The sequence below is a fragment of the Melospiza melodia genome, chromosome 1 (assembly GCF_035770615.1).
Source record: "Melospiza melodia melodia isolate bMelMel2 chromosome 1, bMelMel2.pri, whole genome shotgun sequence".
In the NCBI taxonomy this organism is placed as follows: domain Eukaryota; kingdom Metazoa; phylum Chordata; class Aves; order Passeriformes; family Passerellidae; genus Melospiza; species Melospiza melodia.
This window is the reverse complement of record NC_086194.1, coordinates 8255100-8282363: the sequence shown is the minus strand read 5'-3', so window position 1 is coordinate 8282363 and position 27264 is coordinate 8255100. Positions and strand designations below refer to the sequence as shown.

Sequence of the window (27264 nt, the reverse complement as noted above, 5' to 3'; positions counted from 1 at the left end):
CAGAAAAGTGCAATTTTACAAATGCAGCTAAAGAATGTGCTAAGTGCACATTTGCTGAGGAACAGCTGATCTGTTTATTTCCATTGCTTATGAGCATGCATTATTAGTCTCCTGTCTGAGCCTACTGGAAATAAACAATTATTTATTTCTGATAGAGCAGCAGGAATTATATTTTTATTTTCCCTTACCTTTGGATAATGATATGTTTTAACAGTAGGGTAAAGGATGCCTGTATATATTGGGATCTCCATGGTGGGGACTCGGGAGGCATTAATTGTTGCATATGCCAACCTGGTGCCATCAGGAGACCACCAGTGAGCAATGTGAGTCTTCAAGATCTCCTCTAATTAAAAAAAAGAGAGAGAGAACAGAAAAGAAAAGGCTATTAGAGGTAAATTACTAGTTAGCAATAAACTAAAGAGTGCAGATATGAAAATCCCAGTCTAATCACAGCACAGGGAGGATGCCACAGGAATATCAATCAAAAATACTCATCAAATTATGCCATATACACAAATGAGCACAATTGATAACAATTACTCTGTATTTATAGGTTATTAGGCTTAATTACCTTTGCTGAAGAAACATCAAATTATTCATATTAGTACACACACTCATGACAGCATAAAAGGCACTGCTGCTCCTGCCATGTGTCCTGCACATCATTAGAGTTCACAACATCAGACCAGACACAAATCAATCAAGTTAAACAGTCTTTATACAAGTGCTTCAGCAACAATTTAAATATTCCTAAGTTCTGTTGCCAATTGGGAATAAATAAATGTATAAATTTTCTGTAATTTATGAAAGGCTGGAACTCCAAAGCAAGGTACCAGGCTATAAAGTCTGTGCCTTGGATACCATCTTGACTTTTATCCCTATTTCATTTTTAAATCACTTTTGCAAGGCAATTTGCCATAAAGAGCCAGGATTAGAGACTGATCCTTTATACCACTGAAATTTGGGATTTTTGAGATTTCAGTAATATAATTACCAATGAAAATGTGCTCAGAAAAATGCCAATGCAAACATGTCAGAGTTCAAGTATGTAAGGAGAAAACAATATTGCCATAATGTGAAATTATTTTTAATACTGGCAGAACCTAGTTCTTATTAAATTCAAATTCAAATTCAAATAGCTGCTAATTTCTAATACTTTTCATGTAATTGAATGTCCTTCATTGTAAAGATGAGTTCATCTTACAGATCTGCAGAAAAGCTATAAAATTCCCTCTTGGTCCAAAGTGTCTCCAGTTACTGACATTTGGAAGACATTAACTTGGCTTTTTAAACCTCCCATTTTGTGAAAGACAATAATGTAATACATTTTCATTAAGAGGCTGAATATCATGTGAGTCATTCCTATTTAAACCACCAGAAGGGCTCGCATATGCTGTACAGATTGATGGGCAGGAAGATGGGTCCCATTACTTTAATGTGAGAATAAAAATTAGAGAGGCTACAGAGTGTTTCTAAGCCTTCACCATGAAGTCCTGATGCACAGGTCCAAGCAGCTCCAATATCTGCTGCCATCACTGGTTATTGAAAAAGGGATGAGCATTTTCTGAGATCAGACCCACCAGGTTTGTACAGCACCCTCTGATGACCCCCCAGTCCAACCAGGACATCCCTCTGGTCTAAAGAGTAAAAACTCACCAGACACTGTTTAATTAAAAAAAAAAATTGGATGAGCAATCCTTGGAGAAAAGACAATTATATCCATCACAGGGTAAATAAACACTTTGTTAATCAAGACTTGCATATGGCTTGGAATAAAACTCAAGGTAACATCAGAAAGGGTGCAAGGAAAAATTCATCCTCAATGCATATGGTTTTCAGAAATAACAAATTAATTAATCAATTCTTAATGCAGCATGGAAGTGGGGTTTTTGAAAGATATTTAGGAAGTTACAAATGTTTCATGGGAAAGCACATCTGGCAAATTTACTTTGCTGCATTGTTCCACCTGTTCTATGTACATTTAAAAGATTCTGCTTTTGACTTTTATATTGGTTGCCCATTAAAGAGATAATGAAGAGCATAAAGGAAAAGGAGTAAAGATGGATGGCACATGAATCATTGACATTTTAACATTAATTAGGGATGACTTTATTCAGCAAACATTTTCTCCAGGATCTCAGACTTAATGAAGCAGTTCTGCTGAAGGTCACATACCCAGGAAGGTTTTAGTGCAGGTTTTGTGGTCCTCTGTTAATGAGATTTAATTGAGTGAACCTTTGCCTTGAAACAAAGCCAGGACCTTGCTGCTATTGGAGAGATCAGTTAGTTTTAGCAAACCAGAGAACATTCTCGTGGACTGCAGAATGGATTAGTACCAGAAAGTTCTTTCAGCTGAAAGAAAAAATGATTTGCCGACAATTTGCTCTTGTAGACAGTTTATTCAGTGTGTTTGCATTTAGCACATGCTCTGAAAATCAGCTCCATTCAAAACTGTTGAGGTTTTCTAAAGTTAGTTCAGATCCTGCCTTGTGTGTGCAAAAACAGATTCTCCTTTACACTATAGCCCCCCAACAAATTTGGATCATGACCTCCTGACCAAGAGCATGAAGTGATAATTGACCAAAACTTTTACCCTCTTCCCCAGAGCTTGCTGAGTGCCCCATGGTGCCAGGATGCTATGAGTGAGCTGCTGAGATTCCTCACAGTCACATCCTGCTGGCTTTGTGCTCTTTCTTTCTCCACATTTTTGCCTGCCAGCCCCTACAGGACATCCAAACTTGAAAAATAATGAGATTAAAGTGTGTGGCTGCCTTAGCTGAACAAGGGCTGTTCAGACCTGCTGGCTGGCTTCAAGCACAGGGTTTGGGCCAAGTTATTCCATCTCAGCACATTTAGTAATCAATCACTCTGAAACAGCTGGATGACCCTGCTCTTGAGTAGTGACTCTTCAGTGGGGAAATGTATTAGACAGTAATGTGTTTGTGCTCAGGGAATGTTACAGGATGGGTATTTTAATCCTTTTTTCTAGTCAAGTATGGCCCAATTGAATGATCATTTTGAAGCTGTGTGAAACAAAGAGTCTTCAAAATTACCAGACCCTCAGGAAGAGAATTTGAAGTCCTAGGTCAGAGTATATTCGGTGACAACTGGGTGTATATCCCTCTTAGAGACTTCAATATCATTTGGAGGAGAAAAGCCACAGCAGGAAATACCAGAGGTGTGATGAGAGGGATGCTCCCTTGTCAGGGTACCTGTTGCTGATTCCCTAACTTCAGGGACTCTGCCTGGGCCCTCCCAGGGGGCTCTCCTGTGGGGGGAGACCCTCCTGGAATGGTTTTGTGTCAGGAAAGAGACACACTGGATTTTTTAGGTCTTCAGCTTTATTGTTATCTTATCTAGGGTTTTGCACGCTCTCCACACAAGGCTCAGCGCACTGGAAAAGCACCACAAAGTGGCCAACAACCTCTTGTTCTTCCAGGATCTTTTAAAGCTAAACTATCCAATTAAGAACTAACACCTGGATTATTTCCCTTTTTTAGCCCAATAACTGATCCCAAAGAGCTGCAATGTGGACTTTTCCACTCAATTACAAAATGCCACCCAAACCCATGGAGAAGGAGGAAGAAGAAGCATGAGGAAGAAGCCCAGGAAGCCCCGTGCCCTCCATCTTTCTTCCATCCACCACATACTAGAAATCCCAAAACCCAAATTTCCCACCTAAGTGATACACCTACACTACTGATGCACCTACACTACTCTGTACAATCTACATCACACCCTAGTGGATCCTAGTATATTCTGGAGTCTAGGAAACTTTCTCCATGAATGAGGGTCAGAGTCAGTGCTCCCCTGGGGGTCAGGGCACCCCAGAGCAGACAGGGAAATATTCCTGGTGCCCTGGGTTTCCACACTCTCTGAACTGAATTCAATGCTGCTGCATTTGTGCATTTTGTGGGTGTCTGTCTTTGGGATCAAGACCTGAGCAATACCCAGAGTGAACCAGGCTGCCCAAAGAGGGAATGCATATCTTCACAAGGATGTGCTTCCTGGTAGGAGCTCTCCTGCTCACCAACAAGGAGCAAAAGGAGAAGTCCCTTGTGGTGGCTCTCAGCAGACAAGTAGCAGGCTGTGTGGTTAATATGGGATTGGATGGAGCATTTGGCTATGATAGCATGTGAGTAATCCCTGGAAAGACTGAAGAGTGGATTAGAAGTTGGGTGGACATTTCCAGTAGGTCTGTCATCAAAAATTAGCCCAGCATGTGTAAAGTTAAGCAGGCACCCAGGTTGTTTCAAACTGCAATTTAATTCCAGCAGCACTTGCAAGAAGAGTGACATGGGAGAATTTTATCTCACTTCAGGTAACAAACTTCTCAAGGAATCACAGCAGATGAATTTGGAAGAGACCCTGCAAATCCTCTGACTCGTTCCTCCATGGATAATATCCACCTCAATCCTGTAAGGACCTTCACAAGTGGATTTTGCTATTCCTTGTGATACTCGTATAGCAACTTTAGCCATAGAACTCAAACATTTATAATTGTGATGTCCACCTCTGTCCAAACACTGAACAGTCCGGTGAAGAGCATTCAGACCTCGGGATTCCTTGATAGACTCAATGCAGGGAAAAGCACCAGGCCTTTGTCTTATGCCACCTCTGGGGCAACCAGCAGGTTCTGGACAAAAAAACCCTGTTGTATGCACCACATCTGTTAACCCACTGAGATGGTTTTAATGTTCTGAACCATAATCTGCCACTGGGGCATTTCTAAAGACATTTCCATGACAAATCCATTTCCCAGGCTTGCACAGAGCTCTAGACTGGCAGAGTTCCTCTTTGCTAATAAACACATGCATGTAAATGGCCATGGAGGTTTCTTCATGCTTTTCTAAAATCCAGCTAGTTCTGCAACCTATCCTGAGGCATACTTGTGATTTTTGCCTTTCTGCTGAAGGTGGCAAAGTTCTGGCTTGCTGTTTGGAAAAGATGAAGCCTTCACCAGTGACTGACTGAAAAATCCATTGGTAGCTTAGGGATTACTTCCGATGATATCAGGAGAAAAAAATGATAAAAAAGATAATTTGCAAGTAAAAAAAAAAAAAAAACAAACCCACCTTTTCCTGGGCCTTCTTGTTAGAAGACACAAAGAACTTGTAATTTTTAAGTGTGAGTTAACAAAAACAAAGACTTGCACAAGAAGACAAAGATACTTGGCCAGGCCAATCCTCTGACAGTCTAACCTGTACCTTTGCCACTCTTTTCTATCACTAAAAATAAAATACATTTAAAAAAAATCGAAGACATCAGCATTTTAAAGTTCTAAAGCTCTCAGGGCCAGTGTTTATTGCTGATATGGTAAATTACAGTAATTCTGGGGAGTATAACCAATGGTTCTGTTTGTGTGATGCATTGTAGCTGATGCTCAGATTATGAAGTATTTGGTGTGCTGAAGACATTTTGCTGTTTTATTAAAACTGTTAATAAAAAGGAATTTCAGGCAAAATGAAATTAAAGCCTGACATAAAGGCTGTGGTTTATGTTGGGAAAGAAAGCTCAAAAGAAATTGTCAGTAGGATGCATCAAAAGAACATGAGAGGAAGAGAGATCAGAGAACAGCAAGAGGCTCTAGGAAAGGAGAAAACAAAGAGTACTGAGATAGTGAAACCCCAAGGGTTCTCATAGAAACATCAAATAAATACAAATGCTTATTTGACAGCTGCCATCTGTTTTAAAATCAATTACTAGATCATCTCAAAGCACCAACCACATGTCCAAATCGATTACTATTGCAGAGTGTGAAAGCAAGTATTTTTAGCCAGTTAGGGAAAACTCATTGCTCATATTCTCCTTTACTGACATGTGTTTCAGGGATGGATGTGGAAAATGACCTTTTATTCTATGCAACCAGATTTTCTCTCAGTTGCTGTAGTGTAGGTCTACACTGACTTCCATTAAATCATTGTAATAGATATAAAATGAGTGCAAAAAATAGTTATGTGTATGCAAATAGTATAAAACTGTTTTAGATTACCATACCCAATCTACATTTTCCTGTGTTGATATTATTTTGCGCTGATGTCAGCACGGCTGCACTGCTGCACTATTGATTTCAGAGCAATTAATCCTCTTTCACAGTTGTCTAATTGAGCCAGGTGGAAAAAAATTGCAATTTTGCAGGGTTGCTGAACAATTCAACAACCTTTTGTAGACAACATAAAAATTTATGTGGCTGAGGTCAGACTATGGGCTCAGCCCAATTCCTCAGTTCCTGACACTGAGATTAGCTTAGCTGGTCAGAGCAAGGTGCTGATAACACCAAGGGCTGGGTTTGATCCCTGTGCAGGCCAGTTTGAGCTCAATGATCCTTGTGGCTCCCTTCCAACTCAGAATATTCTGTGAATCCGTATGCAAACAAAACAACCCTTCTCAAGCTGCTCGTGCTCTTGTCCAAGAGGTCCTTAAGAAAAATGAGCTGCAATGCTTCCAGAGATCCTCAGGAAAAAACAAGCTGCAATGCTCATCCCTGTGACCCTTTATTGCTACCCAGAACACAGAGTCTCCTCTGCCACTGATAGGCAACAAGCTTAGGAAGAATAAACTAATACTTGCTTTAATGGCATTCTTGTTTTAGAGAGCCCTTGATAAATACCAAATCCTTGATCCAAAATCTCATGGTGGAAGGTGAGCAGCTCCTGCATGTTTGATATCCATGAGAGGGTGGCAGACCCTCTTATCAGGGAAAAGAGTTCTGCATCTCCTCAAGCACAGGGAAGGTGAGGCCTGCAAGTGTCATTAGCTCCTCTTAGACATCTGGTTTAATTCTTTGGACATGGGTTGTTTTCTGCTCAGAATGTCGTGCTGAGACAGCAGGAGAGGGTTTGGCCACTGCTTTTGCCTCCCTGTTGCCAGATGTTGAGGGCCAGGAGAGAAGCTCATTCAGCAGGGCGGTTCATGTTGGACATTGAGGAAAACCACTCTTCATGTGTTCTGTGTAGTCAGCAGGATCATGTCTTGCTTCCACATCTCTGATGGGCCCCAGAGCTACTGTGCAGCCTAAGCCAAACCCAGGCTTGGCAAATGTCAGAACCCAGGAAATTCCTCTGGCTGCCCTGGAGGACTCGAGATGCTGACAGGGGGCTCAGAGACCTTGGCACAGAGTCAAAAAAACCTCTACCTTCAATTTTAGCCCTTGGATTCACAAGACATGAAAGTTTAAGTGGAGTGATAGTTAGTTTGTTATAAGATAGAAAAGTAGAATTTTGAGTTTTTAGAATGGGGGTTCAGAAGCCAAGATGGAGGGATTTCGGCATGCCTTGTCCTTCTTTTTTCTTCTTCTTAGCTTCCATCTTCTGGGCGATGTTAGCACTTTTAGATTGGTTTGGAGTAGAAACACTCTGTCTAACATGGGTGATAGGTGTTGGAAAATTATTGTAAATAATTTACACATAGTTTTTAGTATAAAGAGATAACACCGCCTCTGAGGCAGTCAGTGTGCCTCAACCCAACCTGCTGGACAGACCTTGGTGGGTCAGAGAAAGAATGTTATAGATAACAGCAAATAAACAACCTCGAAAACCAGAACAGAAGAGTCCTGACTCCTTCTTTGGCTGCCAGGCTGGGAAAAGAGATTCTCTAACACATCTTGGGGTCATCCTGACCACAGAGACTCCGAGAGGCAAACGGGCAAACCCCACTAAATGCGGACACAAATGGGCTGTGGTCCACCTGCACTGCTGTGAGAGGGAGGTGTGTGACCGTGTTCACAGGGGCCTGAGGATGAGGGAAGAGATGAGGATCTGACTCCATGTTTCAGAAGGCTGATTTATTATTTTATTATATATATTATATTAAAACTATACTAAAAGAATAGAAGAAAGGAGTTCATCAGAAGGCTGGCTAAGAATAGAAAAAGAAAGAATGATAACAAAGGCTTCTGTCTCAGACAGAGTCCAAGCCAGCTGACTGTGATTGGCCATTAATTAGAAACAACCACATGAGACCAATCACAGATGCACCTGTTGCATTCCACAGCAGCAGATAATCATTGTTTACATTTTGCTCCTAAGGCCTCTCAGCTTCTCAGGAGAAAAAATCCTAAGGAAAGGATTTTTTAGAAAATATCATGGCTACAGAGGTGGCTCTGGGTGACAACACCACAGGCTGCAAAGCTCTGGAAGCAGACAAGTCACTGTGGGATGCTCGCTGGTACCTGGCCAGGATCCCTGAGGGAACACACAGGAATGAAGAGCAAACAGTGTCCAGCAAAGCCAGAGTGGGCACATCAGAGGCAAATCTGCCAGCCAACCTGGCCAAATCCTGACCACTCCAACCTGGCCTCCTCATCCACTCTCCCAACTACCAGCAGTAACCACCAATGTTTCCCCAGGGTAATCTGTAGGACACCCATCCCCAAGAAGCAAGACAAGATCATGTTAGCATGGGACCAAGCTCCTGACAGACAGAAGAGAATTTCTGAGGCTATTAAATTCACTCTCTTTCAAAACTGTTATTTTAATGTGGTTTCCTTGTTTTGGTTTTGGTTTTGTTTGTTTGTTTTTTTCCCCCTGACCCATTGATTCTTCTAATTTGTTGTGTTTCCAACACTAGAGGATTCTGTGCTTGCCATACGAGTCAGGGCATTAGGAATGTTGTTTATAAGGTTATTGGCAAGTAGCTGCCAGAGTTTCTTGAGTGTTTGATTTGCTTGGGGCTTCAAAAGCTGAATTTATTGAACACCTGCCTGATGCCATTTTCAGGTACACCTCTACAGCCCCTACAGAATACACACAGGAGGCCAAGCTCAGAATTCAATAACTAAGAAATCATGAATGTTTAAAATCTCCCTCAAACATGCAAATGCATTGGTTGGAAAAAAAGCCCAAATCAACCAACTAACAAAACAGATACACACAGGTATGAGATGTCAGCTGAGACATACAGGTGGATTCTTACAAATAAAAGAAGAATTCAGCTATTTGAAAATAGTCAGAGTGTCTCCTCCCGGCCACCTTCACACTGTGACACACTGAGTGCACCCAGCTCTGCAAATCCTACTTGAGGAGCAAAAAGCCATGGAGAGGAGCTGTCCTCCAGGTTTCACATGGATCCTGGTGCCCAGCAGGAGCAATGAGCGGAGGTTTGGCACCTCTCCAGAGCCATCACAGCAGGCAGGCAGCGTTACCAGGTGTCATACACAAAGCCATACTATCCTCTTGGCATATCAGAATTTTGGGGCCTGATTTTTAATAAAAGTCGTCCTTTTTCAAATAAACACACCAGAAAAATGTAGAGTTGCCTCCACATCCTCCCTCTCCTCTTTTTTGAAGTTTCTTTCTCTGTGCTTCTGGGTTTTTGTCACCTGTACCCCATCCTTAGGAATCCTTGATTTTCAAAAGCATTAATGATTAATGCTCACAACTGCTCCTAACAATTAGCAAGTGTCCTTTGCTTGTGTGAGTCATTCTCAGTGTCAGTGACAACCTTTGGACCATGGTGACAAGACTGACATGCAGATTCGGGCAGGGCTGTGATCGGTCAGGATGCTCAGATGTAATAATGAAAATGGGGTTTGAATTATGAAATGAGAAATATTAGCCATCCTACCCTCAGCCATTCCTGTTTCCTGCACTCACTCCAAAGAGCAAATGCATCTAGGAAGCCCATCTGCAGTGGGAAACTGCTGTCTGCCACTAATGTACAATAAGAATGTGTTTTTCCACCACCTGCCACAAAACTTAAACCCACAGCCTGTTGTCAGCTCCTCATGAAAGCCTGTTAGTAAAGGCACTAAATCTGTGAAACATTTCCTGGCAGAAGTCTTTGGAGCAATTTGCAGTGCAGGTCACTGATGTGAGAGTGAATTCTCACTGCAAGGTCCTGTTGTACCTGCTCAGCTGCTGAGGACCCAGAGCAGAGAGAATCCACATGGCCCAAATGAAGCAGGGTTCCTTACAGACAAATCCTTTTCTTCTTTACCCCTCTGGAGCCACTGAACAGGTTGCTATGGCTGGAAATACAATTTGCTTATCTGTGCAATGCAGCGAGACAAATCAGGGCTTTCATTATGTGCTGAATATTTCTCTATTCAGACGTGTTCAAGCAGCTTCAACTTCACCTTTCCTTTAAATTAAAAGTTACAGGTTCTGTCTAACGAATCTGTGGGGTTTATGATAGGAGGAAGATGGACAGCCAGACCTGGCACAGGGGATCCATTTCAATAGCTGCAGATGTATCAAGAAAGTTGGTAATCACAAAACCCTCGGAATCAAAAATTCATTAGACGATTGCAATAGTTCAAGAACACAAGTGCCCAAAAGCAATCTCTTTTAATGTTTCATAAAGAAATATGAGAGATAAGAAGACTGAACAGCCTGACATTGCTATTAAAGAACTTGATTCTTCAACCCCATGGATTTTTATCAGCGCTTGCACAAGCTGTCTTTCATGTGAATTGCTTGCATGATTTATTCACCCTGAGCAGCACCTGCTAGTCACCTAGTCTGAGTGCTAATAAACGTCAGTTAATATTGCAGAATACAGCCCTGCTTTATGGAATGGGAACTGGAGCACACTGACTGAATTTAGTCTAGCTCCTAATTCCTTACCCAGTTTAAACAGCTGAAGTCATTGAACAGCCATTAAAAAACCACTCAGGGTATATATTGCCCTGTTATAGCAATATTCCCAGAGGTTTCAACTTGAACAGTGACTCAGGACCTGGCTAACTGAGAGATTTAGCTCAATAATGACTCAGAGGGTGAATCTGACTTAACAGGACTGAATAATCAGAGGAACTACTGAGATCAATAGAATCACCAAGGAATAATAAAAAAAAAGAGAGCTGCATAAAACCAGAATTCAAATTAGCTTACAGCAATATTTCAGAAAAAAAATGTTCTTATCAAATAAGAGGAACATTTATTATTAATGAATGTAATGGCATGTAATCAGGTTATGCCACTGATGGATCAGTGGGGTTTGATGACTGTGTTTATCAGAGTTGTGGCACTTGCATGTTGAGCACAATTCTGCTCCTTCCTAGGTGTGTGTTTTGAAGGTCATCCACTCTGGACCCAAGTAAGAATAAAGACAAACATCCCCGCAGGATAATGTCCATGCACCAAAATCTCATTCATCCCTGCTACCAGGAAATACTTTCTTTTATCAATATTTTTGATCTGTAGACTCTAGTGCAGTAATCCTAAATCTCCGGATAAAATAAGAGGAAAGCTGTGTCCCTGGGGCAGGGGCACCAACAAGGAGGAAGCCCCTAAGAAAGATGGGGACAAACTTTTTAGATAACCAGTTGTGGTAGGAAAAGGGGTGATGATTTTAAATTGAAGAAGGGTGGATTAGACATATAAAAGAAGCTTTTACAATGAGTATGGTGAAGCTCTGGCACAGGTTGTTGCCCAGAGAGGTGATGGATGCCTCACCTCTGGTCATTCAAGATCAGTCTGGACAGAGCTGGGCTTGGTCAGGCTTAGGATGCTCATGGCATATTTCCCATCACAGGCACCACCCCCATGTACATCTCTATTCACTAATATTATTATTTTTGAATTTATGACCATCTGAATTTCATCAGAGAGCCCAAAGTTTGTACCTCTAATGATCACTGTTTTTACTTTAAAGCTACAACAATTAGAGTCTTCTACAAAGAGTTTTAATTGGATAGTGAATTTAATACCAAATGAGTTTGACATAGAATTCCAGATATTTAAATGTGGCAATAGAATGCCAATTATTTAACATTCTTTAAAAATTTCATTGTATTGATTTTTCTATTCCCTGTTGTACCTTGTTTCTCTTGGCTGTACATGGATTCTATTATTTTCAACTTTTTAATTTCAGCCAACAAAAACTCTATCCACAAACCAGCATAAAAAAATCCTGAAAAAATATCCCAAAATATACGGAAATGTACATATAAAAAAACACAGGGCCATGCAGTAACAGTGACAAGAAATTGCCGGTATAATTGGAACCGAAACTGGTAGGAGTAAAACTTATTAAAAATCAATATCATAGAAAGGCAATTAAGAATTTTAAGGGAAAAAAAAGCTCTGATTAATTAACTGCAAATTATAAGTATTACTTTGAATTGCATTGTACAGAACAGGCTCAAATTACCAATTATCCCTGCCCGCTTTGTTCAAAGATCATGAATGTGCATTTTAATTTACGCTGGAGAAAGCTAAATATGCTGAGAACCAGCATGCAGAATTTTGCAGAAATCACTGGGGATAAGGGTGAACTCCCCCATTACCATATAAATGACATGCACAGGCTTATAAATGCCATGCAGAGGATCCAGCTTGTATTGTTCCTTCAGATGTAGCAGGAAAATACCGGAAATTAAAATACAGCTTATAACCTGCCAGATAATAAATGTAACCCACACTGCACAAATCCCCATCTACCAAAGATAATTTTGTCTGCTGTTTTTTGCTGATTAAGGGTGGCTTTGGAAAGAAATACCCTCCTTTCCCCTCTTTATCTGTTGCACTTATTGGCAGGATGGAGATGGCTCTATTTTTATCTGCCCAACAGATCACAATACCTAACGTGGCATAATCTTAATTTCCAAGGTCGCTGTAGCCTGCTCTTAAAAGAGTTCCTATTTAGTACTGAGGACAGTGCCCACATAAAAAAACAAAAACAAGCAAAACAAAAAAAAAAAAAAAAACCCAAACCGCAACCATTTAAAAAAGACTGATTACAGCAGCTCCTTTCCCACCAGTATATTTTTACCTCAACATCCATGACATTGGCAGTGTTGCTGTGTTGAGGCCACGGCTGAGCAATATTTCACTATTCCCTGCAGTGGTCTGGGTACCAACTCTGGTTTTGTGGGGTGTTTGTTGAGCACTGAGCACAGCCAGGCCACAGGACAAGCTGGTGAGAACTTTCCCATTTCCAGACTATGAAATGTAGGTTTTGAAAAATTGTTCTGATGGCAAACACCATGAAATTGCAAAGAAAATGCTGTTGTCCTTGCTGAGTAGGACCAGAAATGGTAATTTTTACTCTTTGCCATTTATCACTTATCACTAAAACCCAGTTTTCAAAGTCAGGTTATTCCTGGAACATTTGGATGTGGGTTACACTCAGAGGTGCCAATTTCAATATACATATTTTCCTTTCTTTCTAAGACTTCCTTGGCTGCCTTTCGTTCTTTTCTTGGTAGCTAACTTTCCTCCTGGAGAGCCCAGCAGCTCTGGGCTGGCTGAGCACCCTCCTGCAGATGCCATGGGCAGTGCCTGAGGAGGGTGCTCAGCCCTGCTCCTGTTTGGGGGTGTTTGTCAGGCAGGGAGACTGGGACTTGCTCCTCAGGCTGCTTCCAAGTGATATTTCTCTGTCATGCCCTCCAGTCCCCAAAGACTGTGTGCTCCAGCCTGCAGCTATAAATCCCAATTATGTTCTTGGCGTGTTGGGTGGAAGGTTTCATCTTCATCAGGCTTAGCAGGATTCCACCAGGTTATGAAAATACTCAAAGCATGGTTACACCATGATTACACAGATTTTTATCATTATCATTTTTTTTTTTTTTTTAGTGCAAAGAACTTAACTAACAGGATATCTGGTTTCTCTTTTGCTGATTTATGTTTCCAGACTGAAAATGTGACCATGATACACTGCTACAAACACAAGCACCTGGCTGACTAATTGCCTGCAAATTACCTTTCTGTGCCTCTTGTACTGTGACAGATGGTTTAATGTGGTTTTAAGTCCAAATTCATAACTGGTATAAATAGTAATACATACTTACTAAGGATCCAGTTTTTATTTTGTAATTTCTTTATCAAATATACAAAGGATGCAACTGTCAGGTTTGTCCACTAAGGACTCCTGTTTGAAAAGGCCAAATCCACTCCTTTAATTTCTGTGAATGCACTTGTGGTTTTTTCTTTGTTTTTCTCTTGAAACCAAAACCAGACATTTACCTAGGAAAACTGTGCAGCCAAGCAATGATTTTATGCTTTCTTTCATTTTTTAAGTGATCAGCAAAGTGCAAAGTCTTTCCACAAAGTTAAACTAAAAGTTTGGAAAGAAGTTAAGTCAGACTGGAGAAGTCACTCCATCTTTAGGCACAATTTAGCTGTTGTGCAGAAGGCAAAGAGCTGTTTCCCCTCTAAACCCTCTCTCAGCCGTGCTGTCAAATGTGTGTTTTCTCCTACAGGAAAAGATCAGGTCAAACATGGGACAGGGCAGGTCAGGAACCATCTCTGGATGTCCTAGGAAAGTTATTTTGCTGGAACCAAAGCCAAATTCTTTGTGATCTGGTATTTACTGCGCTCAGTGGACTTGCATTTGCGATTTCTATGAAGTCCAAGCAAGTAATTCATGCAGATCAACACCAGTTCTGGAAGGGAACAGAAGGTTCTGGTTCTGGAAGGTTCTGGAAACTGGTTTAAAACAAATTAGTCAGGGACAAGCCTGGGCTCCAAGCAACGTGGCTAGATCCATCATGTTGCTGCCTTTTTCCTCTTCCAGGGGAAGAAGCTCTGCCAGGGCTGGATTCTGAAGTCTCAGTGGGATGAAGGAAAACACACCTCTTGGCTTCTCCACTCCTCCTGCAACTCCCTTCAGCTGCAGGGCCATTCTGCAGGGCTGTGCTGTGACATCTCCTCATTAAGGACAAACTTTGACCTCAGTAATTGGGAGATCCTGCACTATAGCCCTTCCAAATGTCAGCTCAGTTGTTTTGAGGACTGCACTTCTCTCGTGTTACTCCCACCTCTCACCTGGAGCTGCAGGCTCTCTGCTAACACAGCCAGAAAAACTCCACTAAAATTACTATTTCTAAAGCTACCAACTCTTCCTTTGGGATTTATTATTCTGTCTTGAGTAATCTAAAATCTCACAAAAGCACTGAAATATTCCTGATGCATGCCCAGCTTTCCTGGCTCACTACTTGCCAGCTCAGCCTCCTGTTCAAATTACTCTAAGTTGCAAGGTCAACATCAGATGCCCAAAATTCACAGGCAAGTTCTTAAACAAGAGGTGTCCCATGAGCAGCCTTGTGTTGCTGTTTCTCAAAGAACATAATATTTTAGCTGTGTCATTCTCCAGAGAGAGTTTTTAAAAGGATCCTGAGTGGGCAGGAGGGAGCTGCTCCTTTGTCTCAGTGTGTTGGCACTGAGGCCATATGAACAGGGTGACAATTTCTCCCACCATGGCTCAGGGTCTGGTTTATCAGCAGTGCTCACAAGCCAGATTCACAGCTCCACTGGATCTGTTGAAATGGGGAAACTCACAAGGAAGGAAATCCCCAAATCCATTCCCTGCCCCACAGAGCCAGACAATAATCAGAACTCCCTGCACCTCCTGACCCTCCCTTCCCACCACTGCTCACCCTCTATAATTGCTGAGATATCCACAGCTGTAGCAGATATGGAAAATGAATGAGGAGCACAAAAAGACTATAAAAGAACAACATTTAGCTGGAAAATGATTTATGCAGTGTATCATCACACACAATCCAATGTGGGCAAGGAGTGCCTTCAGACATGCAGCCCTTTGGGCGTTGGGGCACAAGGGTAGAGGGGAGGCAGAGTTAAAAAACAAGATCATACCAAAGCACCATAACCAATCCTTTCCCTCCTCATGGATTTATGCAACTTTGTGCTGTGCCTCCAAGGGGCAGCACAGCCTCAGCTATTGCATTTGAAATCCATCAGCTGCTGGGGACACAATTCTTGCCTCCTGTCCTATTCTCACCATTTCCAGCCTGCTGGTGATACTCCAAAATGCATGACAATTTAAGGGTTAGCATGGGTCAACTCAATAACCAAGTAAAGCTTAATTTTTTAAATGAGGTATTGAATCTTTTAAGTCATGTCCATGACTACAGTATGAGGCAAAGGCTGGAAAATCAAAACAAATGCAATAAATACAATGATCTCCAGATAATTCCCTTCAAGTAAGATTTATTTTGATGCCTGTTTTCAGACTGTTGCCTTCAATTTTAAAAGCACAATAGCATGAAAACATAATGCTTTGGTTTTAGGAGCTGTTTTTCTTCAGCTCTGTTTCTTACCAGTTTCTCAAATGTTTAATCTAGCAATCATGAAAGCCTCCTTTAAGGAATTGCTTTTGATCTACTCTTATGCAGTAGCTACTGATGGCCATTTTTTTTCCTCCTGCTATTGTTGTTAAATCAAATACAAGACAATGACTCAACTTTGAGCAAAAGCAAAACTAATGTAGGAGGCAAGTGCTTATGAGTCATTTGTGTAAAAAGGGAAGTGATTTGCTCCTTTTTTCTGGGATTTGAAAGGCAGGTAAGAGCCCATTAGTCCCTTAAGGATGCAGAAGAGTCTGACAGAGCTGGGGCAGCTTTAAAAACAGGTATTTGCCTTTTGTTCACAGGATGACCTGTGGGTTGGAAAGGTTCTTATTCCTGTGGAAATCACTTGGAATTAGCCCAGCCTTCCTGCAGAGTGACACATCTCTCCAGCTGTGCATCCCTCCTGTCCTGTGACCACAACTGAAGGGGGTCTGTGCTGAAACACCCACATCTGGTTTTTTATACAACATTCTACACTTTAGCTGGGTTCTAGGGACTAAGGTGAAACTCTGACTTCAGTTTTGTGTCCTAATTTCTCTCATCTCATCTAAAACCAGGTCAATAATTGTGCCTCAGTTTGCCTGCTTCTAAAAAGATGGTAATAACTCCTGTCCTACCAGGACATTATGTGCAGTTTTATTAATTGATGCTTGCAAAAGGCATTAAGATCAAGACAGAATAATTGCCTCAGTGGAGGTCATAATTAGACTTGTACCAAGAGCTACATCTGAGCGTCAGCTGTGATGGTCATTTCATCTTTTTCTTGCACTTCAGCCACAAGTGTGGGGGTGCCAAGGGTGGGAGCTGCTCTTAAATACAGAAACAGCCACTGCATTTAGCATCAATTCAAGCCCTTTATGAACCCTGCATCGACCAGGGAAAGGCTCAGGCTGCAGGGAAGGCAAGAAGCAGGGCTGGCAGCAGGACAGAGCTGTCTGGAGGGATCAGCAGCAATCCCTGCCTTGGCAGGGCCCAGCTCCCCTCGGCTGGGGGTCAGCTCAGGGGTCAGCACTAATCTGATCAAAAAGGGGATTGGGAAAAGCTCATCCGACTCAGGCTGTGAAATCATGCTCTTGAATCCTAATAATTTCTGCAGCAACCAGTTGTCATGCCATGAGGAATTAGGAGCTGGAGTTGAGGGGTAGGGGGAGAGCAAGGTGACGCATTTTTGTGAATCCCAAATCCTGCTGTAGGCAGAACTTCCATAAAAAATTATATTTCCATATAATCTCTTCTAAAAAGTACTTTATGAAACACTAAGGCTCATATTTCTAAATATTATAGAACTGGGAAGTATCCCAGATTTATCAGTAAAATTTGAAAAAATAAAAATTCATGCAGAAACGTTAAGGATGATTTCAAGAAGACATGCAACAGAATGATGGATTTTTGTACTCAAAAAAGCTTATGAATGACATCATTTTGAAGAGAGAACTTTCTTTTTCTTTCCTTTTCTGCACTCTGCTCACTTTTCCACTGAATATTTTATGCAACAGCATTTTGTATTAAAATTCAAGTCAAAACCCCCACAAACACACCACCAAAAACCCAACTGCACAGGCTAATCAAAAGCAGAAGAGGATTTAATCTCACATTGCTTCTTTCCAATCAGGATGCCATTTGCATACTATATTTTTTTTTTTCCCCCAGCAAATCATGCAGATTTCTGGCTGTTTGCAGCTCTCCTCTCGAATCCTGATGGGGAGAGGAGCTGCTCTGGCTCTCCACAGTTTTGCCACATGGTGGCAATGCAACCTCCACCTTCCTGCTCAGGAGGTGAGCTGCCTCTGGTTTCCTCCTTCATTACTTCTTATTCACTCTAATTATCATATTTGTAGGTGGCAATTACAGTCTTTCTGAGTTTCTGCTTTCTATTTCCTCAATAAATTTAATAGAGGCTTGTTGGGTTTATTTTTCAAATAAACTCTGCAGCATTTCTAAGGACATTAACTCTCTAATAGAAGAGTTTTTCTTCCAGTTAATGCAATATTGCATGTTTTTCTGATCTCTAATGAAGTTTTGAGGACCACTCTGGAGCTGTTCCCTTTTGCCAACAAGCATTCATGTGCCCTTCAGCATTAACCCTTTGCTTTCAAGATAGGAGTTCTCTTTAGACTATGTTGCTTTTGTTGCCTCATTGGAATTGAGAACAGTCTCAAATTATTTAAAAGCACCTTAAAAAGAATGAATGAAACACAAAAAAGAAAAAGTAGGAATATGTACAACAACAAAACCAGTAAAAAGTTCAGCCTGGAAAGGAATTACAGGTGCAGAAGAAAAGGTGATCCATGAGAAAACACGCTTTTAAAATCACTCTAGGGAGTAAACCTGTCTTAATTTTAAATGACTGTGATACTGAGAAAATAAAAAAAACAAGATCTATTTGTTACTAATTTTAAAATCAGTATGCATCAAAAGTCTACATCTAAACTGTAATGTAAACATTTCTGTCTGCACTTTTGAAAAGTGTGGATACTTCTCATATATAAATATAACATATAACTATACCAGGTCTCTGAAGAAAGGTTCTGTTCTCTGGTTCACAGACCAGGAACCACAGATTTAAGGCTTAATCAATGATAGCCAAGAACACAACATTAAATAAGTCAGTGAAAACACTCAAAAAATCTTGAAGCAAAACTCAGAGAGCTTTAAGGAATATGTACATTTGTTATAGGTATCAGCTTCTGCTTAACTGTATAATTCTGATCTGGATCTAATACATGAATCAGGGCATTGTACATACTGAATGAGATTGTAACTGGGAATTTTACATCTAAATTTCTGGCAAATTTACCTGAACTATGGGAAATATTTCTCAGCTAGGAGTTTGAAATTCAAATAATGTGTCCAACAGGGTATTTGTTGTGGTCATCTCTGTTGTATAACCAGTACCAGGTGAGATGGAGAGTAAATAGTTTCTTGGTGCAGCTTATATCCATATAGCCAGTACAGACACAAAACCATCTAGGACACCTCACTACCCCACAGGAAATTTAATAAATAAAAACACAGAGCACTTAATAGTTTGCTTTGGTACGATATGATACTTCCACTCATTAAAATCTGAAAAAACTTTAGAAGTGAAAAGACTTCCCTTCTAAATCCTCAGTTAAGGAACTTGTTAAGAAGAAGTATTTTAAATAACTATAAATAAAACACACTATTTAGCTCTTAGCAGCATTTTGTGCTCCTGTGCTGTTTGATGAGAGTCAAAGCAATAGAATAAATTTTTCCAGTACGGAGCAACATGCAAGGACTTTCATGGTCTTAAAATTTCTTAGGGTTGAGACTACAGCATAACAGCTTTTTGGTAAAATAAAATAAAATAAAATAAAATAAAATAAAATAAAATAAAATAAAATAAAATAAAATAAAATAAAATAACGTATTCTAATCACGATTTTCTGGTATGTAAACTGGCTGAGGGAAAGTTCATTCAGCACCAGAATGACACAGGCAAACACAGAAATGACCACAATCCCTTTAGAAGAAAAGAACTGGGAAGAATGGCAGCAAATCCAGCTCTACAAGGCTCATCTGTGCTGTGGAGATGGTTCTCAAAGAAACTCTGTTTTCAGTGGAAAGAAGGGAAAGCAGGCACAGAGGCTGGGCAACACAGAATTGTCGGGGCTGTTCTTGCTGGAGGCTGCAGAGCTGAGCAGACATCTCACCATGGGTTTGTTTTGGTCTTTTCCCCCCTGCAGGGTCTGGTTCTGCCTTGGTGGGCCATGAAACCTAGCTCAATATCTATCCCCCATCTCCAGACTCTGAGAAATCCTGGTGGATGTGGGCAAGGGCTGCAGGGAGCCAGGGAAAGGTGCAGGTCTGAGCAGAGCCTGCTGCTGTTTGCCATGGATCTGAAGGAAAACATCTCCTACATGTCACTGCTTTGCTTGGTCTCTGCAGTCCTCATCCCAGGAGAGGACTGAAGGTGTCTGCCACCCCTCTGGAGTTGGTCCCTGCTGTCCCACACTGGCTGCTCTCCACCTGTGTGTGCTGTTTGCAGGCACCTGGAGCCCCCAGCCTGGCACACAGCAGCCAATGCATCCCTGCCCACTTATACTTTACTGCTTAACCCATCCAAAAGCTTTAGGGTCACCTTTAAAACCTGCCATTTCCCCCTGCTTTTATAATTGCTGTAAACTCTGTGGCACAGTTTCCCCTTAGACCTGTACTTGAAGACTAGAGAGCAGCTGGTGCAGAAGCTGCGCCATATGGTTGTTACTTATAGCAATGTAAACTAATTGAGTGTTGAGGGTGGAACAATCCCTGGGTGTTTTATCTTTCAGGAACTGCTGGAGTGTCAATTGATAGCCTTAAAGACCTGCTCTTCAGCTCTCCTGACACAGAGTAGAACCCAGCCAGAGTCAGCTCCTTGTCCTGGCTGGTGCCAACACTGCAGTCACCACTGGGCTTCTTTGGCAAAATCTGAGGAATTCCCTGTTGCAGACATCTTTTTATGAAAAATCCTTTCCTTAGGATTTTTCCTCCTGAGAAGCTGAGAGGCCTCAGGAACAAAATGTAAACAATGATTATCTGCTGCTGTGGAATGCAACAGGTGGATCTGTGATTGGCCCATGTTGAATGTTTGTAATTAATGGCCAACCACAGTCCAGCTGGCTTAGACAGAGAGTCCAAGACAGCTGCCTTTGTTATCATTCCTTTCTATTCTATTCTTAGCTAGCCTTCTGATGAGAACCTTTTCTTCTATTCTTGTAGTTTTAATGTAATATATACCATAAAATAATAGATCAAACCTTCTGAAACATGGAGTCAGATCCTTGTCTCTTCCCTTAACCTGAGAGCCCTGTGAACACCGTCACAATTCCCTGCACTGTATCACCCCCATCCCTCTTGTCTTCAGGGGCTGAGGTCCTGTGGAGAGCTGGTACTGGGAACACTGCTGGAAAACAGTCTTGTACATCCAGCAGCAGGATCTGAGCATGTTGGGCATCATGCCTCCCACAGCAGCAAGCACAGGCAGCACAGGCATATGGAAGGCTGTTTTTCGCATGCAAAGATTTGACCTTTGGCTTATTTCACAAAGACTTAATCTCTGCTGGAGGAAACCATGGACTTGAGCTCTGTGGGGCCCTCCCAGGTGCCCAGCCGGCCCTTAGCACTGATACACCCCTTGCACTTCGCATCATTACTCCTCTGCTCTTCCAGTCCCAGACCCGCTCTGACCTCTCCTTCCAGATGGCATTAGGGTTTGGAGTTGTGTATTTTAAACTGCATTTCAATTTGGTTCTTTGTCTTTTCTTTTTTCGTTCAAATTAGGGAAGCTGATGTAAACAAATTATAATATGATTTTTGTCATAATTTTGGATGTTCTTTTCATTTTCCTGCTATTATACAACAATGGACAGGCCAGCTCTCTAGTGAGAATCACAAATGACAGCAGAATTTTCATCCTTTTCATTTGGCTTTCTCTCATTCTAATTTGGACAGAGTACATTCATTTTTGCTTTTTTATTTCTTAAGGCAGATACTCTTTATTCAGGCCAGCAGTGAGAGAGACAAATAGGAAAGTTATTTAATCAGCCTGTAGCTTTTGCACTGGCCCCTTAATTTCCACAAGCAAGGCTGTACCAAGAAAAAAACCTACAGGAAATAATTACCTTTTAACTCAAATTGATGGAATTACACACTAACATAAAATTTCTATGACTATCTTTCAATGTCTTTGTTCTTTCTGTAATAATTTCTTGATTGCGGCACTTTAAAAACATTAAGCTTTCTTTCTTTCTTTCCAACATGTTTTTCAAATAACAGTTCATGGACATCCTCAGAAGAAGAAAATTACCAATTTTCCTCAGGGAAATAATGAGGCACATATAAATTTATGATAGGGAGCTCAATCCCCTACAACCATCATGTACAAGCAGTTTATGTGTATTTACCCTGTTGTATATAAAAACAGGCATTCTTTGTAATCCCAGAGCCAAAATGCCTAACTGCAAAGATGTGAGAAAAAGACATCAAAACTATACGCAAGATCATAAAATTGTAGTTCCAGAAGAAGCCCAAAGAAGTCTTAATCCCCTTCTTGCTCTGAAATAGGATTGATGTTTATCTCAACAACCCATGACAAAAATCTGTTTAATTCACTCTTAAAAATCCCTCAGCAGAGAGATCCCTGCAGTATCCCTGGGAAACATGCCCTAACAGATATATTTCCACCCTATAATACTGTACAGCATTTCTGTACAATTTAATTAAATTCTTTTAATCGCTTACAACATTCTACAGCCTGGAAGACTCCTACATGTGTCATAGCCCTCCAGCTCAATTCTACCAACATAGAAATGATGCATTTTTGTTTTACATGCAGTGAACTTGATCACTTGAATACATTTTTTGTGTTTTATACTGTTAAAACATAGAAATTATTCTATGGAGGAAAAACATGGCTTTGAAATTTGACTGGATTTGAAAATAGTCTCTAACATGCCACTCTTTATTTTCTGGGAATAACAGTGTTTTAAGATATTTTCTCTGAAACCCTTAAAGTGGACATAAAACATGAATATTATAGCAGGACCCTCTCATTCAGCATCCTGGTGCAGATCCAGGGCATCACAATTATCTCCAGGGAGTTATTCCAGACTTCAACTTAGCATGGCATAGGTCAAAATCTGTTCTGCAAGATTCAAAGTGCTGGTCTACTAATTAGTTATTAAAAATATCAGCATAATCAGAAAATGAGGACACAGCTCTCCAACAGGCAATTTAACCCAAAGCCACTGTAATAAAATTGGTGCAGAGAAACAGAACTTGTGTGCAAGCAGAAAACCAGAGTAGCTCTGTTATACAACTCACAATACACATTTTTTTTTGGGAAATATTTGACTCCAGTGATACAACACCTATTTTTTGTGATACCTACCAGGGCTTCAGGGCAAACAAGAACAACTTCACTCACTGAACCCTTTAAAGCTGCTGGCTGTGCTGTGACATCAGGATGAACAGCTGGCTTCCTTCCACTGCCCCAAGGAGATCACTGACCACAGTAAATGATGTTCTCCTTTCCTTCCAAAAGCCATCCTGAAGCCTGAATGATGCTGATCCAGAAATTAGAGGATGACAGGTGTTGGTTTTGGCTGGCATCCTCCTTCCAAACAACCTTCTGCAGGGAGGGAAGGTTGAGGACTGGGCTAGAGCTGGCAGGGTTTCTCACGGTGCAGTGCTGGATTTTGAAGCCAGTCCAGGTAACAGCACATTTTAAAGCATATTTTAAAGTCCAGGTAATAGCACATTTTAAAGCACATTCTAAAGTCCAGGTAGCAGCAAATTTTAAAGTTTTGAGGAGCTTGCTGGTTTCCAGGCAGGCATTCACAATGTGCACTGTAAATGGTTCAGTTTTTCCCTGACCTTTGCCAGCTGAGAAGGGCCAGAAGTTTATTCCTGGTGATGCAATCAGTAATGGGAGCTTCCTTGGGACAGGGGAACCTCCACCAAAGCCAACACGTGATGGCACTTCTACAGAGCCTTTCATGACATCATCTGGTGAAATTTAAGACTCTTTCCCTCTGCTTTGACATGTATAAAGCAAAGTAATTTTGCATCTAGTTCATCTTCCTTGCAATGGAATCTTATATGGTAGAAATATCCACTTCAAACAAATGGCTGAGGTCAAGAGCTGCTCTTCATCCTTTGAATGCAACGAAACTGGGCAGGTTTTATGCACATTTGGTATAAATCAGTGTGCACATAACAGTTCACAGAAATCTAGTCACCTTAATGAGCTAAATAATGGCTAACTGAGGCTTGGATGGCTCCAAATGCTGCACAGCAGCTGCATGAACCCAATGGGCAACACTCAATGATGTCCAAATGCAAAACAGAGGAAAATTTCCTATTTTACTATGGGGACAATGCCACCAAAGCACCACTCTGCTTCTGCTACCTTGCCTGAGCAAGCACACAAATGAGGGAACAAATTCCATGCAGATTCCCCCAAAACCCCTCAAAAACACCAGCATGTACTTGAGAGCAAACTAATGGATTTTTGACTTGCATTTCTGGCACTATCTGATGTCATTTCCCAGTTCCATATGTTTTCCAAATTCCCTTTAGCCCACAGCAGCTGTGTAGAACTGCAAATTTACCCATGTCCATGGAATATTTACTTTGTGACTGAAAATAAGAAAGTTCCTAAAGTAAAATCTAGATTCTCTGTCCCAATGATTCTTCATTTCTTGTCAAAATAGAATAATTTGTAGTCCCATTAAGGCTGGTTTCTTTCACTGTCTGCAGAAATGACTTTAGTATGGCAGGAGATTTATTTATCCAGACTATCTTAAAAAATGCAGCGATGAGTCAGTCTAATTCCTCATCTCATTCTCCCCAACCAGGTTTTGGAGCTTCTAATTACTGGGAAAGGTTAGCCCTGCCTGTGAAATATGAGGATATGTCATCTCCTTCTCTGGTGGCACTAAACAGGAACGTTGGGACATACTTGCTTTTGGGCTAATTATGAATGTTCCTTTTCACATTCAGGCATAATTTGATCATCAAAGTTCCTGCTTCCTAGCAGAAGTTCAGCATTCTCATGTTATAAAATGAAAAATTGAGCACACAGACGAATTAGGTAAGGCACTGCTTCAGCAGACTTACTGACTGCTTTCCCAGTACTAAGACCACTTCCAGAGTCTCAGAATTAATATTTCTAAATGTAAGAAATATGTCTACTTCACTTGCTAGAAATGCTGTAGGCATAAAAGATACTGCTCAAAATAACTGATATTTGATTTGGCAGCTCCTGCCAGGCGCTGCACTTCCGAGACCAGTCATACATGATCTAAATTTACCCTCTGATATTTTCTGTGAGCTGCTGATTAAATTATGGAAAAGATTTTTCTTTATTACTGTGTTCTCTTTCCTCTCTTTATAAAGTGTACAAAAGAACAGAAGCACTATTAGCGTGAATCAGCCAGTGGCTTTGGATGCGGAGTTCCCATAAGCTGAGAGAGAGTTTCAGGGAAATGTATGTGAGTGGAAATTGGGAGCCTTCCCTAGATCTTGCAGCAAAAAAAAAAAAATCTGCAGTTTCATTGCCTTAATGGCGATGACATCCTGGCCTCTCCCACCAGGTGTCACTGCGAAGTCGCACAAGAGGATCTGCTGGTGATCACGCCGACAAAATGAAGATTAATAGGGCATGGGAGTCATCTCTGAAAAAGAGGCTTTTCCCCCCTCCTCCTCCTCCTGGTTCCAGGCCAAAAAAGGAAACACGGCAACACCACTGTGTGGTAAGCTCAGCAAAGCAGAGTATCAGCTTTAGGGGATGACTGTGTAAAGCTCATACTACTCAAGAGGTTTAAATGTGTGCTGTGGGAGCTGGGGCTGGGGCTGGGCTGCCAGGAGTGACTCCCTCTTGATGTCTGAGGATGAGGAGATGTCCAGATCAGACATCCCAGCCATGGTGTCAGGACAAAGTCTGGAATGGAGATTCTCAATTTGAGATGATCTTGAGATTTAGGGACTTCCAAATTTAGAGACATCCTCTGATCCTCTGACAGTGACACGAGATAAGGGAGTAACTCATATGCAATTATTACTTTTTAACTCACATGCTACTCCTACCAAAGGATCTAATACCCACAGGTGTGTCCCACAGAGCAAACTGCAAAACTGTTCCTTTGTTTTCCTAGTTTCTACTCTAATATCTGAGGACACATGCAGCAAACTCCTCATGCCACACTTTATGCATGGCATAGGACCATCTGTAGGTGAAAATCCTCCCAGCAGTGACATAGAAACACACTCCACGGTGTCACATCCTTGATTTCCAAGCATGCACTCAGAGCATAACACCAGAAGTTATCCAGCTTTATCTGTGATTTGTTCAAGGAAACCATACCAGGACTTTCTAGCACTGCAGCCCAGGAGAGGTCCCTGTCCTGCTACAGGGACCCTGATTAACCATTCTGGGCTGCTCCTGGTCTAGCAGCAACATGCCAGTATGGAGGGAAGTTCTCCTGCCCCATTCCTCAAGATTCAGCATCACATAATCCCAAAATCAACAAATTTTCAAACTGCAGCACAGGGACATCTCAATCTTTTGCCACTTAACAGAATCATGGAGGTGACCTCCATCAGAGTGCCCTGCTGCCGCCCCTCCTCACAACTGCTCAACAGCCTTTCCAAGTGCTTGGTAGCAAATTAAGGCACTTTAATTACACCATGACAGAATTAACTTCTCTGGAAGAGTGCTCTAAAAAAAGCATATAAATGAAATTAATTTTACCTGCAGTTCACTTTTTAAATGCATGTTATTTTTAAGATATTACTCCTTATACACAGAACATATAAATACTCTTATCTTATTGCTTTGGAAGTCCTTTTTGCTACACCAGCACTTGCTTTAAAATTATCTGTAAGACTTATCACTGCCAAAACATATTCTCAAACCAACAATGATCATACAGCAAACTGAAATAAAAACCACTCTTTGCTGCTGCTATGCATTTAAATGTGTAGCTGATTCCAGTGGCAGAACTTTAAACTCTGTTTTATAGGATATCACTCGATTTTAGTACAAGCATTTATCAGGCACAGCTCTGAAAATGTTAAGTCAGACTATGAAAACATTGTCAGTGTTTATTTTAGTAATAAACCCCATGCTTAATCTATGCTTTCATGTTACAGTAATCTATGTATCAATCTATAACCGTCCAGCTAAATGCACTAAGTAGATTAAGCTCTGATTGATTTGAAATGTTTTTCACTATATTATCAAAAGTCTACAGATCAGCATAAATACCTCGAAGAAATTTTTTCTCCTTTGGCAGATTTACAAAAGCAGAGCTTAACTTGAATTGCAATGAACTTCTGCATTTTTCCAGGGCAAAAAGCCTGTCAAATTTACTCTAGATCTGCTGTGTTTGTGGACTCAGTAAAAACCTGTGATTAATAGTGCAGTGCATCTATTCTGTCACGACAGGAGTGATGACATTGTGAAGAAAAGTGTCCCCCAGGGTCTGCCATGCATGTGAAGTGCCAGGAGCCACCCCAAAGGGTGGCACTGCTGGGTTGCCATCTGCAGAGCTCACTGTGCAAACAGCTCTCACAAAATGAGGGGGAATTGCTGTCGGGGTGCTCTTGCTGTGTAGATAAAAGTCGCTAAAAATCATTAAAAGTCATCTTCCCCAAATAGAAAACCCTGAGGTTTATTTTCCATTCTGCACTGAGGGAAAGTGAGAAGCAGGGTGTGAGCTGTGACA

At 41.2% G+C, this 27264-nt stretch overlaps 1 protein-coding gene across 5 annotated transcripts in view; it reads right to left on the bottom strand.

Moving 5' to 3' along the window:
• The window catches only part of DPP6 (dipeptidyl peptidase like 6), a 574879-nt gene that overhangs the window by 60174 nt on the left and 487441 nt on the right, over positions 1 to 27264 (bottom strand). For all 5 annotated transcript variants that reach the window (XM_063181571.1, XM_063181626.1, XM_063181427.1 and 2 more), the window contains exon 9: positions 189 to 343. In XM_063181571.1, the coding sequence (XP_063037641.1) occupies positions 189 to 343 (155 nt within the window). The remainder of the gene's footprint in view (positions 1 to 188; positions 344 to 27264) is intronic.